The sequence below is a fragment of the Gallus gallus genome, chromosome 8 (genome assembly GCF_016699485.2).
Source record: "Gallus gallus isolate bGalGal1 chromosome 8, bGalGal1.mat.broiler.GRCg7b, whole genome shotgun sequence".
In the NCBI taxonomy this organism is placed as follows: Eukaryota; Metazoa; Chordata; class Aves; order Galliformes; family Phasianidae; genus Gallus; species Gallus gallus.
Genome location: NC_052539.1, coordinates 21,053,998 through 21,072,776, shown reverse-complemented (window position 1 = coordinate 21,072,776; position 18,779 = coordinate 21,053,998). Strand labels below are relative to the sequence as shown.

The following is an 18,779-nucleotide window of genomic DNA, read 5'->3' as shown; positions in this document are numbered from 1 at the left end:
GTGACTAAAACAAAACCAAGCCTGGCAGAGCAGGATCAATTTTTTGAGATAAAATTGGACTACGTGGGCCGCTGGTGTGCATTACCTAATCTTTGGTCCCATCCTGGATGCTTTTTCTCATCAGCTTCTTCTGATAACCAGCATTTTGTAAGAATTACCTCTGTACATTCTTAGTGGCAGGGACTAGCACATGGAAAGTCACATTGGAGGACTGCATTAAAGCAGCACTGCTCAGCAAACTGATGAAGCAGCATGCTTGACTGAGGATGATCTCATCTACTTAAGCAATATCAAGATTCACTGCTGCAATCTTCAATGCTTTTTACCTAGACAGTCTCTTCCCAAAGTATGGAAAGAGATCAAGAAAGCTGGGCAGATTGGTGTGCAGAGCTCATGCACAATGGCAGCTCTTGAAGAAGCCACTGCTAGTTAGCCCTACTGTTATCTCCAGCGCCTCCCACTTGTCAGCTGAAGGATAACAAGTGAAGAAAACCAGGGAAAGATGGAGGGCAATAGCCCAAGTTTAGCATGAGAATTCCTGCTTTCAGTGCGTTTACTCCTGGAAGAGAAGATCTACTTTGGGTAAAGCCCAGGACCATTGCAAGAGAAGTGAATGCAGCCCAGGCAGCTCTGTATAATCAGTAGCTTGAAGGATTTGAAGGTCACATTACATAAAAACAAAACAGTTGAGAGATGGTAGTTAAGAAGTACCTCTCTGGGCAATAAGGACATATGGTCTTCTACTAAAGGCACACGTGAGCAAGGAAATGGGTGCATCACATGAATATATAGCCTTTAATTTAACAGGTGAGTCTGAATCTCTTACAGACAGATGGGAGAACACCTGCCCTCAGTGACCAGCTCTACAAACCACTCTTTTGAACCCCACTGCAGTGTCAGGCCACCTCCTTCCCCTGCATATCGAAGTCATGAAAGGTGTTCTGACCAGATGTTAGCTAACAGTCATAAACATCAGGCCATCTTCTAAATTACAAAGATATGACTGCCTCTTAAGGAACCCATCTGATGTATTTTGTTCATCAGCTTTTCATTAAAGCTGATCAAACAGAACCATTAAGTACCTTTTAAAATATTACATTCTTAGGGAATTCCTGCCTGACTTTCAACACAGTAACTGCTCAGATTTTATTTTTTAATTTTTTAATTAAGTAAAAATGTCCTCTCAGCAAGTGAGCTAATTCTTGTGTGGGCAAACAAATAAGCAAGCTGTGCACTGCATAGGGTCTGGTCTTCACATATGTCAACACTTGTTGTTTACAAGGACGTGCTACCCCCTGCCAAACAGAGTGCTAACTCCTACAAACACTGATACATCAATACAAACAATTGGAGCAATTTTCTTGAGGAGCGAGGGCCAGGAGGGATGTTTGTTAGCAGTAAGGGTGCTTTAGAGTCACACAGCTTAACAGCGCTAGCAATAAGCAAAGTGAAAAACAAATCAGAAACAGTAAGTTTAAAAAAAAATATGTTGCTTCACTCTAAGCTTTGGAATACCAATAAGGCTGGCTATTATCACACTGAAAACCAGAGAGCTAGAGAAGGTATTTAAGAAATGAGTATTAAGCACACAGTCATGACATACTGGATTAATCTAGTCTTGTTACAAATGATAAACCTATGATATAACTCAGCTTTTAAATGGGCTTACAGAGACCAAATTCCCAGCAAACTGATAATTCATATTAACAAGAAAAAAACATAATTTGGCTCTTTATTTTATTTACATCTTTCTGGCATCAGGAATAGTGTTTTATGCTTCTTGATGCTGACAGTGGTATGTCTGTGTTAGAAAGGACAATAATTACTTTAGTGATGAGTTGTCTACCTACAGTAGCTGTCCTATCTACAAAGAATTAGTATTGCTACAGCTACACTGGGCAGCGATAGCCGGTGTTAAGACTGACAGCAACAGGACTGGAGTAGGACTATCATTCAAAGAGACTCAAACAATTTAGTACAAATCACATCACTACTCTCTTACTACATGGCATTTGGTACAGACTAAGTGTGCTGCTACCTACAGGACTTACCAGCTCTTGTAGATAACTGAGTAACTACACTTAGCAGTTCCGTATGCAATTATCATGCAGCCTGCACTGTAGTTTAGAACACACAAATAATTACAAATAATCATGAAGTGTCCCTTCTGTCATGACATGATATTCACCACACATTCTCTTGTTGACTTCACCTATTTCACTTCCTTCTACTACAAAATTCAGTTGAGGTCCTGAGCTGGGGCACACTGATTCAGTATTGCCTCTGATAGTATCTGATATTGCCACTGATACCTCAGATGAGTAGTATAAGGGAGATTTCACCTCTTCATCCCCTGCTTGCATGAATCCTTTTTGTTTCATAATAAAAGGTTATGCAGACTCTGTAGAAGGTCTGTGTCTCTCAACCTTCATTCATTTGGTCCAGCAGTAAATTCATAGCAAAACTCAAAGTTTTTGCCATGATATAAAATGTTGGTGAATTTGTTTTTTTATTCTTTCAAATGACTGTTAGAGAACTGCAAGAAAGACTGCCCAGAGAGTCTGTGGAAAATTCAAGACCTGTCTGGACATGGTCCCGAGGCAATCTGCTCGAGCAGAGGTTTGGACAAGAGGACCTCCAGAAGTCCTTTCCAACTTCTATCATTCTATAATTCTTTGAGAGATTAAGTCTTAGTTGCTTCTATTTTTAAGTATGGAAAAAAAAAAGTCAACTGCAGAAGGAAACAACCCCTGGATAGCTATCTCCTGAAGAACTGATTTTCTGAAGCAACAGTAAAAATTACCCAACTGCTAATGCAGTTTTCTGTGCTATTATAAAATTGCTCGTGGGTGCAATTCTATTTAAGGTTTTGACTTCATCTACTCTAGTTTTCATTCCACTTTAGAAGCTCTGCTGGAAAAGTTATTAACGGTGACTGTAATGGCTTCCCTATATGACTGCAGCAAAAATCTGGGAAGAAACTTCACTAAAGGAAATCTATATCCTGTAGGGTCACTCTGCGATGCTTTTGGATCGCATTTTCTTATTTACGATGGAGATACAAAAGCAGACTACGCAAAGTGTCAAAACTCAAATCTTCAGTGTCAAACGTTAAGACAAATAATAATAACAATTATTTTCTGATTAGGCGAGGTGGGGTATAAGCTCATTAATTTCAAAACCATGCAACAACAACAACAAAAAAAAACAGCTTTCTCTTACTGTTCCTAGAACTGAAAACACACACATAAATCCAATACCTGTGCCCAACATCTTAAAAACCCAATAACCACCACCTGAGCTCACCTGAGACTGCGTGATCGAGGCCGCAGGGCTGGAGAGTGACGCCCTTCCTCATCAGTGATGCTCTCAGTGCTGAAATGCTTTGTCAGGAAATGAAGTTCGTCTGCCGTGGGCTGAAAGGGCAGCTGGTGCAGCTTCTCCTGAGATGAGCATGATGACTGAGTACAGAAAAAAATACAGAAAAGAAATGCACTAAACGCATGCATAGGGGTCAGCTAATGAATGGAAGAGGAACGGATTCTGCCAGACACTGCACACTCCAGCGGAAAAGAAAGCTACTTATCAGACCAGGTGCCTCTTTTTAACATTCTCAGTAGGCTAAGCCAAACCTTCTGTACAACGACAGAGCTGGTGAGACCAGGACAACTTTGGGAACAGGCTAGGAAAGGAATACATACGATTCTGGAACCATTACATCTGATCGTGAAGGTAATTACCATTAGGAGACAGAAAGGAATGCATGTTAACACCAGTGCTACCCTGGAAAGGACAAGGAGGTTCCTGGAGTGGTGAGCAACTTTCCTTTTCCCTCATGCTCTCTTAGCTCAGGAGTTTCACCGGCATGCAGAATGCTATGGAGCTGTGTAGACGCGAGGGTTTTCACTGCTCACTGGCTCTCCTTGGAAATTGCTACATTAAGTAGTCTGTATTTTACTTCTCCATAATCTCCATTTAATTTCTCCCTTTCTTTACCCATCACACTTCCTTTCTAGCCAAGTAGGAAATAATAAAATGGAAGTAGCTGACTTTGCAGAGCTGTAAGATTAATAGTTTCCTGTTATAAACAGTAAAGCAGTTCATTTGTGTTTAAATAAGTTAATAAATTTATATGACATATCTTGTGATAAGGACAGATGCGAAACAGATTTAATTCTTGAACCTGAATAAACTCCAACTCAGAAAAAAAGTGTTGATACCATCAAATGTTGGATGTTCCAGGGAAAAAAGCTGTAGGCAGCTAAGGGCTGCACTTCTTGTGTGATCTTTTTCAACGTCCTTTCCATTTACAAAAATAAGGAAATATATTACATGAGGACAAATTACAAGAACCTCCGAAGTGCCAGAGCAGCACTGAGTAACACCAGTGGGACTTATGAAAAACTTCATACTAAACTAAGTTCTAAGACTCTTTACTGCTCTGATTAAATTTAATTGTGCACACTTTTCTGCTGGAAGATTTTCTCCTTTTGCTACTGTGGTCCTCTCTCCAACAGGAAAGCAGAGCATCCTAGCACCAGAAGAATGCATTTTAGGGAATTACACACAATCCAATGACCAAAGTTTCAACTCACCCAGCCTGCTGTTCTAGACAGTGGTTCCGGGAAAAGAAAGCTAACAAACATGGCTGAGCAGGGAAAGCCAAATGCTTCCAAGGCAGCTCACTGACTCCAGCATATCTATAATGCTGATAATGAAAATATTCTGAGATCACCTAAACTAGATGCATCCAAATTTGCTAAGAGAGTAACAACTACACTTGAACAGGAGAAAAACTAAGCAGACTGCTGCAGAACCAATCAGATGAAGAGCTGAATGTGAGCACTTACAAACCTGAAGTTCCTTTCCTTTGATAACACAGAAACTATGCAGTGCCCAACTCATTGCAGAGAAAAGAATCCATCTGAAAGCTTTAGGGTGTGAATGAAATCCTCAAGAATGGCTGGAACAGGGAACCATCAATTCCCACGTCTTCCTTCATGCAGCCCTAGGTGCACAGATCACATTAGGAAGTCTTGTCCAGCCACGTCCATCTAGAGACAACTATGCAGATGGTGTAAAAGCTGACGCTGCTCTTATCAACATTGAAGTCACAGCAGAATCTGAGTATTTGACAGCCCCTCTCCTCACAGCTATTCTGCTGTGCATACTGCTTATGCCAAACACAGGAAAGATTCTCTTTATTACAGACTGATGCAAGCACTCTTTGACTTCAGGAACTTTCTTTGATCACCTGTCTTACACCGTACAAAGAGTAGGAAGAAGCATCTGCTTATGCAAAAACAGCAACACTTTTCAAAGTAAAGGTGTTTGTCATTCGTGATGAATAACACCAAGCCTGCAAAAGAGCAGGAAGACAAAAAGCACAGGCATATGAAGTGCTGCATTAACAGGTACTCGAGCTCTGGCATTAGAAATGCATCTCTTATTCAAAACAAAATTAAACTAAAACTGCCACATTAAGGAAAATTTGCACATATCAGGTTACTAAACTTAAAAAAGAAAAATCAAAACTGAAATTCCAGGAGAAAACATGTATCCTAACTGCAAAGCCACTGGCAAAGCTGTATTAGTGAGCTCATGGAGGGCCCAGCAAATTCCTTCCTCTCTTTTAAAGAACTCAGATCATAAAGTTTGTAGTTCCAGGGAATAACTAAGGGCAGCTCTGAAGATGAAGACCATGATGAGAAATGCACTTTCCTGTGCCTTTCTAGCAGCCTTAGGGCATGCAGCTTTCTCAGTAAAGAAGCACAAGAGCAAAGTGAAACACTGAAATATTGATTTTTAAGTAATCATATCACTGTACTCAATACTTGCAGCAGCTTAACACAAGCATTCCCCTGGTGTCTTAATTACAGATGCAGAATTGGCCAACTCTTCAATACAAAAAAAAACCAAAACAAAGTAATTATATAGTACTGTACACAAACTCTGCATCTAGAAAATGAATAGCAAATTAGGTGCTTAAAAATAATTGTGTATTGGCCCATACAACTGACTATTCTACACCCATGTAACTTGAAAGATCTTCTCCAGCTCTTTCAGTGTTGGTCTGATGAAGCTTTCACTATTGTTATGAAAAGGATAAATATGGTGGTGTTTATTAAGTGCCGTCCATCAACTGGAATCAAAAATTCAAGCAGAATCGACAGGTTTTCACTGACCTTAGAAGAGGTAAGTGCCTCGTTTTGTTCAGTTTGTTGGCTGCTAGAAAGCAGATCTATGATCGCAGAGATGTATGACAGCTCTGCACCATGCAGAAACTCAGGCCCAGCAAAACACAGTGACATTTTTCTTCTTGATATTTCATTTCCTACTGATATGTACACCAGAAAGAAGGTCTGCTGCCATCCTTCTCTCTTGCTTGAAAATACAATCTAGAGGACTGATCACACCAAATGGAAGCCTACCATTCTGTTATGTTCTCATCCACAGCATTAATTTGTCATGCTCTTCGGACAAACCTCTTGACATCTTCTTACTTCAGTTTTAAAGTCTACACAGGCATAAATACTGCTTATCAACTCCGTTAAACTCTGTTATTCAGATCAACTCAAATTAATTCTAATCTATGAAATACTATGACAATAGTGTTGTCATTGATGAGTAGTAAGGAGGATTGGCTTAGAAACGTGGTACTAAGTTTAATGGCTCCAAGACTGCTTCAGTACTTACTAAACATCACATTTCAATGTCTTTCTGAGTGTAAAACTGGATCAGGAAGAAGACGAGAGAGGAAAGACTCAGCTACGTAGAAAAAAGAAAAAGAAAAAACAAAAATTGGAAATAGAGATTTTAATCTATTTCCTGCAGGAAGGTGAACTCAGATCTAAACGTGACTATCACCACTTGCTTTGCACTATACCATCCTGTCTTCCATTGCTTACAGCTATAATACTTACACTGTTTAGACTGATGCTTTCTATGTAACATGTCTCTCTCTCTTTTATGGAAAAGCTTCAATCAAAATGATCTGGTTGTTTCTGGGAACATAGCAAGACAGGAATATTCTTTCTTTCCTATGTCAGAAAACTGGCAACTTTCTACAAGTAGCTTTCATTTTCTTTTTTCAAAATAAAGACTGATACATCCACGAATTTATCATGTTACTTTTGCTCTCTCCATGAACAACCACCCCAAGGCTGGTCAAACTATAATCTCTTGGGAAAACTGCTTATCACACCTGTAAATATGGACTTAAAACATTGCAGGCAGTTTGGTCTTCAACTTCACAGGCATCCTGGAAGCGTTCTCAGTGCTTATCAGTGATCTGACTATTTATGTCACCCCTACAGAAAGTAACTACATATGTTCCATACTCCAATAAATTGTCACTTGTCCCCTAAAGAGGGCACAGCAAGGGCTTATAGTGATAAAGGTTTATTTTAAGACTACAGAAGCAAAAGCAGAGCTCCTTTTTAAAAGCTGCTCTCCAGTACTGAAATCAGGACCACCCATTTCCACGTTGCTAATGAAATGTTCTCCCACATTTCTCTTTGTTTCTCCCTATATACCTGTACACACAGTTCTCCTCCATTGGGAGAGTGAAATCAAGTCTAGTCTCCTTCTAAGGAGAGAAAAAGTTAATAAAATAAAAAATAAAAAATAAATTTTAGAAGTCCTGAAGGACTAAAGATAACAAACTGTAGAAATAGTGCAAACTAGAGTCTGCAGGAACGTGTCTGAACACATGAAGCAATGAGATGATATTAAGGACAAAAAATCAAATTTTAATCATGTCAACTTATAGCTAAAAGGAAAATTTTGACCCCAATCTCTTCTCCTAATATATGGAATGAATTTAACACTCATGTTCCAAGGACCTATGAAGATCAATTTGTACTTGAGAGGGTTTATGGATGAACTTAGTGGAACATTTCAGAAAGAAAATGATGATACTGCACTCAGAGTAAGATTATTACTCATTAAGATTAATTACTTAGATTAATATTTATGGAGTACTGAGTCCTAACTAACACAAGTATTACAATTACTAGGAACACATTCTAAACAGTACACATAAAACAAAACAATCCCTCTAAGTATTACAGAAAGAAGGAATGATACGTGACTACATAGTTAAGGCACTCACCGTTAACACATACACAAAAGCATGTTAACTCAAATCTGACAGGTAGCCTTAGCATTTCTGTCTTTCTATGCATGGCATTGTAAGATTGTTAGGTAGATAAACACAATTCATATGCACAAACTAAAGAATAAGATTAATTGTATGGAGTATCTGAGAGCTATAAGGGTTAAAATGGTGTTGGTGCCTTATTGATGTTAACAACATATCAGCCTTTTGAAAGTACAGAAGAATTCAAGCAAACTGCAGACAACCTTTCTAACGACAAGCAAGAAATTAAAAGCTACATTAGGAGATTCAAATTATTGTAGTTGAGTTAACAGATGTGGATTATCAGTTTTTCCTTCTGCTAGCAGATTTTAACACTAAGAACATGAAAGCAGACGAGGATTTCATTTCCCAGTTACAAAAAAGCTGAGATCTTGCTGGTAATTATGCACTGTCTCAGAGCCCTGTCATTTCTGACACACTGTGCCTCTCAACCGAGCAGTCGAGCCAAGTGCTACACTGGGATTTCACCAATAGTAAAGGCAAAGTGCAAGATGATAGGAGCTGGGAAATGGAGGAAGAAGCAGTGGAACCAATAATTAAAACAATTTTTAAAAATAATTAGTATATTTAATAATGTTAGCAAAAAAATGAAGGAAGATCAGATATTTTAGTAAAGACTCAAAAGCTGATTTGTTAGGGTGCGTTTGTACGATCTGAATTGCTTGGAGAAGTCGGGGCCACTTACTGAAACTGTTGAACTGGGAGTGTTTGTTCCATATCCCGATGAGGGGAGGGAGGCCAAGGACCAGCGGCGTCCATCCGTTCTGGGGAAAGAAGCAATGGAAATTACTGTGATAGATGTACCATGGTCGATACTTGGAGGAAATAAACATCTACCCTCAAATCTCTTAACCATACAGGCTTCTTAAAGTCTTGAGATACTCAAGTAGACCAGGTATCTTTGTGAAAAAGCAGCAAGGGTACATTTCAAGAGAAACAAGTAAGTGATCTTGGAAAAGATAAAGCAAACGGACATCAGATTCCTGCACTATAGTAAGTAGATCCTTTAAAAATATTGCCAGTTGTGCAAAAATTGACTTCCATGAATGAACAAATAAAACTGACTTCTTTGAGAAAGGCAGTCTTGCCTAAAGTTGTTATACAGCTCCTTGTCTTTCAGATAATGCTGAAAATTGAGGGGGAAAAAGAAAATGTTTTGAACTATGAACTTAGTGGAAGTGGACTTGTTTGTTTACATTGCAATTGCCAATAAACATGATTCCCAGGGAAAATAGACAAAACATCCTGAAAATACTGTCACACAGTTCTTGTTTTTACCAATGTCTGAACTGAGGACGGTTCTTGGAGGACAATCAGTACTGCACTTCTTGAAACCCTCTTCTCCCCATAAAACCCACCTCAGTGAGCTTGGAACCCAAACTCAACTCATCCCAGCCCGCTGTGCTTTTTCTGCCTCTAATTTCATCTCAATCTTGAAGGTATTTTGATTCCTGTAGTTAAAAATGTGTCTTGTTGCATTTTGGGATGAATGCTAAAGAAGTCTCCCTCACATCAGTTCCAGCTCACTCGTTTGCTTTGCTACAGCAGACTATCAGTAGCTGCTCATAAAGGGAAACTGAATTAGAACAGTTCCTCATTCTAATTGACTTTGGAAAGACTTTGTGGTTTTGGATGCACATCGATGCAGTACATTTCTGCAGGCACACTGTAAAATAAGATGCTTGGTACGGATCCGAAATACTGCTTATAAAATCTCAATTGCTGTCTTTGCAGCAATATTTCTCATCCCACTACGAATACACAATGCCTCAACTACAGAGAAAACTTCAGTGCACACCCAGACATAAAGACCTGTTTATTTTCAGGTACTTTGCCATCTATTTTAGAACAAGAGGGGAATAAACCCACTGTTCCATATTACTGAAAGAGTATTATATCAGGAGAGTTTTTAAAAAGATTCATGCTTCATGCATAAAAATACTCAAGCTGTAACGCAGACTTCTGTGCATGCGTACATTATAGCCAAACCCCATTTAGCCACAAGTTGTGTTCTCCTTGGCAAGGCAAACATATGAAAAATTCCAGGAGAAATTCTTCTCTTAATCCTGAAAAACCACCAATGTCAGCACTGCAAAGTCACCGTGCCATGTGGCAGCAAATGGACACCACGTATCAACTGCAGAGATCTTCATTCAGCTTCTCCTAGAGCACATTGGTGCTGCTAGGACCTGCAGGTCAATTATTTGACCTCAGTTTGGACCCCCAGCCCCAAAGAGGAAGAATATCTTCCTATCTTCCCAAAGAGTAGACAGAAATGAACAATTCCATCATTTTTTGCAAAAGGAAAGCCTAACCCTTCTTTTAGTGATTAGCCTAAATTGTGCACTGAAATGATTTTCGTATTTTCATTTTGACAATGTTGAAACAAATCCTTCTTCATTAGAAAATTACAGGATACCTCCTTATGCTTGGGCTATTTTCTACTGATGCAATCTAAGGAAGATATGTGCCAAGCCACCAGGACAACAGCTATCAGCTCTACTTCTAACAGAAAGAGGCGAGACAGGAAAGAAAACTTCCATATCAAAGGCAACGGGAACAAGACTTTAATAGAATTTTCCTCTCTCATTTATGCAAAGCATTTCAAAGCTGCTGCAGTGCTTTGTTAATAAAAATTTCTTTTCAGAAAGACTTCATGCAATATTCCTTCAGGAAAAGCAACTTGGAAAGTAATTTTCAGGTCTTTTATTTTATTGCAAAATAAACTTAGCTAGGAATGGAAGCAATGGGTTTTGCCTTTTAAATGTCACTTTGGTAAGTTAATTAGGAGGCTTTTTATGGCAGTTACAATGCTATTTCATGAACACAGATGAATTTCAAAATGAGGTGTTAGAAGAACAAAGCATCTTCTCACAAAGCACTACCGGTTTAACATTTTAGGTCAAAATGCAAAGTTTTACTCTTTGGTAATCAAAAGCTGAATGCCTAAATGGGGTTTTCATAGCATGAACTTGTTAGGGACACAGGCTGGTGCCTGGCTGCACAGAAGCATGGCTCATACACACACACAACAGCAATACGATGCGCATTACCTGTCCGCTCTGTGTCCGTGGCTGTATGGAAGAAATCGGACAATGGTAATGAGGGACAGAGAAGTAAAAGGTACACATTTGATTCGAGGGGAGAAATAACAACAAACCTTCATACTCTGTGCTACTGGTGTTCCACTAAGATCGCTTTTACTGAATATAGACAAAATTAACCACGTTTTCTTACTCATAAAAGAGGGTTTCTGAACGCACTGAATTTATGGGTGTGAAATAGCCATTGAAATGGCACCTAGTGAGACATTTTTGATTAAGTACTAGTCAAACTAAGGACAATCTTGTAGTCTACTGTAGGGAATTTGGTTTTACAATAGACTTATTCGAATGTGCTCCCTACTCCAACCCAAGAACCCACTCATCACAAGGCGATAAGCAAAGAAGGGAAATCACAAACCACGTCCAAACAGAATAAGAAATGAAGAAATTGTATCAAATATAAAATGCAGGAAAACAGCAAGAAATAATTTCTGTGACGACCATGAGAAGGAATCAGGTACGAACTCTCTCTTGAGACTCAAACAATGCTGAACAAAAGGGTACAGTGACATATCCATTTGTCTGAGGTAACAGTGCAAAACATTTTGAACTACTTAACACCGTACTTCCCACAGATGTTATTGTGATACTTTGCTTGATAATATAATACATACATGTGGTACTCCTGGCATAACTATTCAGGGTGTAATACAAGTAGAAAATAGAAACAAACTTCTAAAGCTGAGCTTAAGTGTTCTTTTCAGTGACTGAGAAAGCATGCAGAGCAGCATGCGCGCTGTAAAATGAACCACAGCATATAATAGGACAGACCTAACTTTTGTTCGTTTATTTCTTTAAAGGTAAGGGGGAAAGGAAAGTAGAAAAGGACACATTTCTGAGTTTTAGTGTTAAAACTTATGTTCTGTTTGGAAATTTGGAAGGCAATTTTACTAAAGTGTCTGGAACAGCCAACAGCTGATGATGAGCTTTGACAGTGGTTTCAGCTGCAGCTTTCCTCCTGTGATCTGGGGTCCAGAACTCCAGATACTCTGAAAACTGGTAACATTCCAGTTGACTTCAACAGAACATATGAAATACACCCAAATTAAGTTCAGATCCCTCTATAAAAATAGATGTGGATGCATGAGCGCATTTGAATGGTTTTACCACCAGGTAAAACTTTAACTATTTTTTCCCTCGCAGGCCGTATGAAAATGCATATCCAGCTCATCACATTTCACATGATTTTATAAAGTTTCTCTATCATATTACGATCAAAATCTACTTGAAGCAGTATTCAAGGACACCAGGTCTTCTAGCAAGCTACCTCACTGAAAAAAAACACTCCAGGGTTTACCTGATGTCCAGATAAAGGGTATGCCTCCAGCTTCTCTAAACCCAGTCTGTTTCCGAATCCCAACCCTCCACTCTGCTTTGACGTTTTGACACCTATCCTTTCCCTATCTAGTCCTCAAGCTGATCTCTCTTTGTCAGAAAGCTTGCTGCCTCTCAGAATGATCACACTTTTCCTGTTCTCAGGTCATCTTAACACAGATAAGAAGCTGAAGTTGAAGCGTTTAGCAAATTAAAAATATCGTTCTCACACATGAATCAAGCAGTCCACCCTCCCTGCCTAAATTCTGCTTGGGATCTCCTTTATCATTTTTTTGTTGTTGTTTCTTTCTTTCTCAACCAAATTTAACTTTCTGCATTGCGATCCATTTCTGCCTCCCTGACGAGATACGAAATTCAATACTCCATTTGTCTCCTTCTCCCAGGTGTCTTTATTCTTTCTGTCCTACTCCTTACACTAAATTGATCACTAATAGTATCAGATTTCTTTCCAACAGTTTGATCTACAGTGTAACAAGCATTTGTCTAGCACTCACTACAGGACAGATGATAGCTTTGCATTCAAGTCTTTCAACACTACTCTTCTTTTAGCAGTTCTTGTAGACTTGCAATTTCAATTATCAGCTGTCTTCCTTGTCAGAGCAATAACATATTCCTGACACCAATGCCCAAGACAGTAGAGAGAAGTAAAAAGTTGCTACCACTCAGAAGGCAGTGAATGAATGCAGAGTGCATGCCTGATTTCTGTGTATGTCTGTGTCTTTGTGCAGATGGGACAGACATACAAAGCCCCTCCGTGACTCAGAGTGAAGAGGATCTAGGATTACCACTGAGACAGAGTTATTCTATTCACAACTTCAGCATTGTGACTAAGTGGCTTGTTATCTCACATGGTCTATATGTCATCTTCCTGGGAGAACATTGCCTCCTCCCCAGGCTGTAATTACGGCTTTATCAACTTTTGATCATTTCTATGTCTCAAAAGCACCTAATGCATTCTCAGTGTTGCCAAGGTCTAAACAAGAAGAGAATAAAATAGAACTGCAAACATCAGGGAAAGCAAAACATGACAAAAAAAAAAACTTGTAGACTGTAGGCAACTTCTAAACTCAAGTACAAACCCTATTTGCCTGCCAATCCAGGCAAATATATCCCAACTTACCTTCGGGCAGGAACAAAAGAAAAATGAGCAGGTGCATTTGGAGAGAAGTTTCTAGGGCTGTCCAAAGGGCTGCCACCTGTTCGAGAGAGCAAACAAATTCAGTCACATTTGCAACAGAGGAACTTCTCACTGTGCAGAAACACCTTCAATCCCAAGCTGTAGCTGCAAATGATTGACAATACGCTTTGTGCTCTTCATCAGTTGAGCATTAGTTTGCCAAAGAAATATGATTTGACCAGAATCTTTCCTCCTTTTCAAGTAATTTAAGATGCACATTTTCATACTTATTCTTAAATAGGTAGTGCATCGTATATACCCAATATAGTCTCTCAGTATTATGTAACAATCCCTGTACAATCCTATAGAAACCTAACATTTCTCAATGAAAAACCCGGGTTAGAAATGATATTGATGACAGTTTCAGGAACAGCAAGTAGAAAGGAAGTATCTTCATACTTACTGTGTTCATCACTGCTCAATGTAAAATTCACTGAGGGAAAAAATACACGGCAAAGGAACTACATGTAATAAAAGGACTGCAGACACACAGGAATGCTCAAGTGAGAAAAATATTAACATTCACCCTAACCACCAACTCATCCAAAAAATACAATGAAAATGAAAGAGGCAGCGACTTCATGGACTGAAGAAAAAATAACATCAGGTGTTCAATTAGCACAAATATCTTTAGTCCCAGCTTTGTCATATGATGTGTAAGCACACGGTTGGTAAGCGGTGCTCTACAACGTCTTCAAAGAAAAAAGTAGCCACTTTGGAAGCCCTTCTGAAAGCCAGAATCATTTACAGACTAACTTCAGAAACCTTTGAAATTTAGAAGATGAATTAGCAGCTTCACGTCAGCGAGTGTACTCCTTACAGGCATATTCTTAAGTGGTTTGCTCTTTCAGATCCTTAATACAAGCACAAAAGACAAACTACCTATAGTAAGCATATGTCAGCAGCAATTTCTCTGAGTAAAAACAACATCAAAATGTGAGCAGGAAAACAAATGGATACTGGACAAGCAATGCTCTGCAAGCTACATGGTCATCAGAAAGGTCTTCAGAGGTAGATCTCATATAAAAAAATCATGTTAAAGGCAAGCATCAGCTATGGGCTAATCACAAAAAAGTTACTCGTGTACCTTAAGTGTTACGCTGAGCAGAAAGTGAAGACAAGCACTGTGCTCACTGGAAGGTTTGCAGTCATTCCCACCTAACACACACATGCAGGTAGGAAGGGGGAGACGGGAACGAGGCGACACTTCCAGGCCGTGATGGCGCCCCAGCGCCGGGCAGCTCCATCTGGCCTACATGTGCACGGGGACAAGAGCAGCTGGTCGGGATTGCAGCAGCCTTGGGCAGGTCTGGTGTGTGCCAAGGGGTGATGGGAGAGCTGGGAAGGGAAGCGTGATCCAGCACAATCTGCTTCACTGAGAGCGAACTGAATGAAAAACAAAGGGTGTGTGCAACAAGCTTGTTTTCCTTTGCGTTGTTGTAAAATATTAGTTAAGAACTAACGACAGCTCAGTGTAATATGATACAATGCACAAACTGACTGCCACCAAACCCATTCCCAGTGTATCCTGGGCGGCAAGGGGAGAAACACCACCAGAAATCATTAAGATGACAAATATTGGCGCTTCATTTATTAAGCTTGCACTCACTTGGCTTCTTATGGGCACGGTGACAAACCAGAGCTGTTTTGCTGCTGGGCTAAGACTAGTTTTCACAGTCTAGATGGCACTGCAAGCTCACAAGAACAGCGAAAAAAAGCTACAATAGGAACAAAATGACCAACTCAACCTGCATGAGCACATGTTCCGGCAGCAGCACAAGGCTAGGGCTGGGGTTGCCACATATTTGCTAGCAGAACATAAAGCTGAAAGGGCAGCTAAGATCAGGAGATGTGGCAGAACGAGGCCTGCAGGAAGCAACGCAGACGTCCCAGCAAAGCGAAGGAGTCTGCCTGTCCTGGTAGGAGCCTGGGTGTTTGCACACCCACTGCAGATTTGCTGCTTTTCCTGGCATGGAGATGATCTTTCTGAACAAAAAGCCCACCGCTGTTATAAACAGGCAGCGAACTGTCATCGTCTGCTTAATATCTTCATCAATCTTTTGTAAACTCTCCGCATTATGATCAAAATAGGATTTCAGAGTAACTGAGCAAATTGGGTAATGACAGTTCTTAACTTTTGAAATTAACTATGTGGGTGTTCAAAGTCTTCTGAGCCTGCACAATCTGGTATGGAGATACTATTAATTTTTAAGTAACAACTTTTTCAGATTTATATAGCATATTTCCTTCCAGACACTGGAATTTTAATTAGGTCCCCTGTGAGTTGCTTCAAGTTTTAAAATGAAAAGCAATTAGTTTTTCTACTCAATTCAAGTCCGGGTGAAGCTTTTAAAACAACAACAGGGAGAAGGGGAATTACTACTTTCCCTAAAATTTCCCAGCACTGCTGCATCTGCTCTAGTTGAAGGAATTTTAATAAGAAAAGCCTTACTGCAATGGTCTCGTTCACCGAGGCTGATCGAAACCCTATTTATTCTGTTAGCAAAGGTAAATTTCCCTGTTACTCAGGGGTTATAGTTGGCTCCTTTTGAACCTGAAATGGCTGTCTCAGGGGAGGCTGTTACGCAGAATGATTACCCATTAGGTAAATCAACGCAGTTACATCAATGTTAATAATTCAGGCATGAACTTTTACATTTCCTGGACACGTGGAGAAGGAGGTAGCTAAAGCACCTGTACATCTGCTGCCCTGAAACAAGGAAAACAGACCTTACAGGGAAGAGATAGGCAAAAGCCTCAGCTGTCTTCTACAGATATGATGACATCGGATAGGTTAACAAGTACAGCAGCAGACTAGAACCTTTTTGTAATGCTTGCTGCTGAGATTCTGAGACATTCAATAAATAAAAAAGGTCCAACTGTTATGGCCATCTACATGCAATATACTAACACTATTTGCTGAACATTAACAGAAGCAGAACAGATCTTACAGCACATCGCAGAACTTCCTGCATTCTAGCACATACCAGTGTTAGGGTGACTCCAATCACTTCAGCATCCCATGCATCACCCATCTCAAAGTGAATATCCTGGCTTCTGTCTGGCATCCGAGCATCACACGCACATAGTGCAAATGAACCGCAGCTCTGATGACCAGGACAGGATCCAGAGCTGCACCCAACGCACACTGCTCCCTTTGCACAGGTTTTATTGCTTGGCCACTGCGTAGATCCACAGCTTATGCACTGGATCCAAGGATACTTGGATCAAGAAGCAGGAGCATCATGCACTTTTGTATGGCACTGATACATGAAAAAGAAATAAATAGAAGGCTTAAAAATACTCTTTTCTTTCTTTTTATCTTTTTTAAGCCAGAAGGAGGAACTGAACTTACAGTGGAAGAGCAGAATGATTGAATTCAGTACTACCACGCTGCCTGCGAGCAGCTCCCTCCATACATTATTACAGATGGGAACAGGGACAAGTGTATCCACTGTAACCTGGCAGCATGGGAAGCAGTTGACAGCTCATCCACCTTCAAGAATCTCTGACTTTCCTACTATAAAGATGATGCTGTTTGTCCAATCGATTTTAAGCTTTTCATTGTAAGATACAGTCTAAGGGTAATGTATTAATCCACCTTACAATGTGCACACTGTAATAGGTGTCTGTTAGATTACAACAAAAATAATTCAAAGAAATACAAACGTAGGGAAAGTGTGTGTACACCTTCCTCCCTCTGATTTGAAAGAAATACAAGGAAGATTTTCAAACCTGTCTTCCCAAAACTGCACTTCAGTCAAGATATAGGGGAGTAAATAAGAAGGGTGACTTTCCCATGGCATTAACAAGCTGTAGCTGTTCAATAACAAGGCTCCGTGTAATTTTGGAACAGGTTATTTCATAAAGTTTGAAAACTGAATTAGTGCACTTCAAATCCATTAAGAGCTATTGATTCAAAAATGTTTTCATGGCAGAGTTTAAAATTGTTCAGATTTACTTTCATCTTTAGACCTCTTAAGTATTACTTTTCCTCTCCATTTTGTAGGATATGAAATTGCCTGACATCCTATCTTGAAGCTGCTCTGTACATTAAAATGTGTAGTTTGCAGGGCCAGTGTCCATTAGGAGGAAGGACTGTGCTACATCACACCCACCGACTTCACATACAGAACATACAAAAGAGTAACTCCTGCAGTTAATGCTGCTAAGAACTCTGTTTTCTGAACAGAAGCTTTTTAGAAAGCCTTCCCTGTCTCCCTGCACGCTTGTCACTCCTTTCATTTGTGGAAGAGGTGCAGAATGGACATGAAGAGGAGCGTGTTCACAACGCAAGAGGGATGGGAGAAGCTCCAGATTTCTTAGTGACTTATCAGTGTATGTGTCTGAACAAACAGGTTGATCGATTCTGTTCAAATACTAAACAAATATCACAGCCTGTTCTCAAATTCACATCTCATATATGATATTTCTTAAGAAAATATTTGTGAATCTACTCTAAATTTCATCTACTTTTGTCTCTTGAATAAATTACTTGACTCAGGTAAGACTCCTAAGCACGGTACTGGCAGGGAACTGAAACTACCAGTAATTTATCTCCCTGTTCTCTACTTGCAACTCTTGGAGGTCACAAAGGATGTCCTTTTTAATTAATAGCTTCAAATCCCATATGCAACATCAGAACAAGAAATAGAAGGATTTGACAATTTCTGCTAAAGAAAGATGACATATCACTGATTAGCTACTCTACTTTTCCAGTCACATTTTTAATAAAAGATAAGCCTGAAAAGCCCAAGACAACATCAAAAACACTGACACCAATTTTTCATTTGAAAGATGGGAGAAATCAAGAGAAAATACAGGTGTGAACATCTCTGCCTTTGTCTTCTGAGCAATGATCAGATCGACATCTCATTGCAATCTGAAAAGCAAAGATGCTTCTTTCGTATTCCAAGGAGCATTTTTCTCCATCATTTTACTTAAATGCTTATATAGCTGACTTAGAATTTGTTGAATTCAACATACGTATAGATTCCTAGAA

At 39.6% G+C, this 18,779-nt stretch overlaps 1 protein-coding gene across 5 annotated transcripts in view; it reads right to left on the bottom strand.

The window, feature by feature from the left end:
- MAST2 (microtubule associated serine/threonine kinase 2) overlaps positions 1 to 18,779 on the bottom strand; it is a 161,275-nt gene that overhangs the window by 37,541 nt on the left and 104,955 nt on the right. For all 5 annotated transcript variants that reach the window (XM_040705378.2, XM_046944860.1, XM_046944861.1 and 2 more), the window contains 5 exons: positions 13,721 to 13,796; positions 11,215 to 11,235; positions 8,847 to 8,925; positions 3,307 to 3,461; positions 2,052 to 2,117 (listed from right to left, as the gene is read on the bottom strand). In XM_040705378.2, coding sequence (XP_040561312.1) covers positions 2,052 to 2,117; positions 3,307 to 3,461; positions 8,847 to 8,925; positions 11,215 to 11,235; positions 13,721 to 13,796 — 397 coding nt within the window. The remainder of the gene's footprint in view (positions 1 to 2,051; positions 2,118 to 3,306; positions 3,462 to 8,846; positions 8,926 to 11,214; positions 11,236 to 13,720; positions 13,797 to 18,779) is intronic.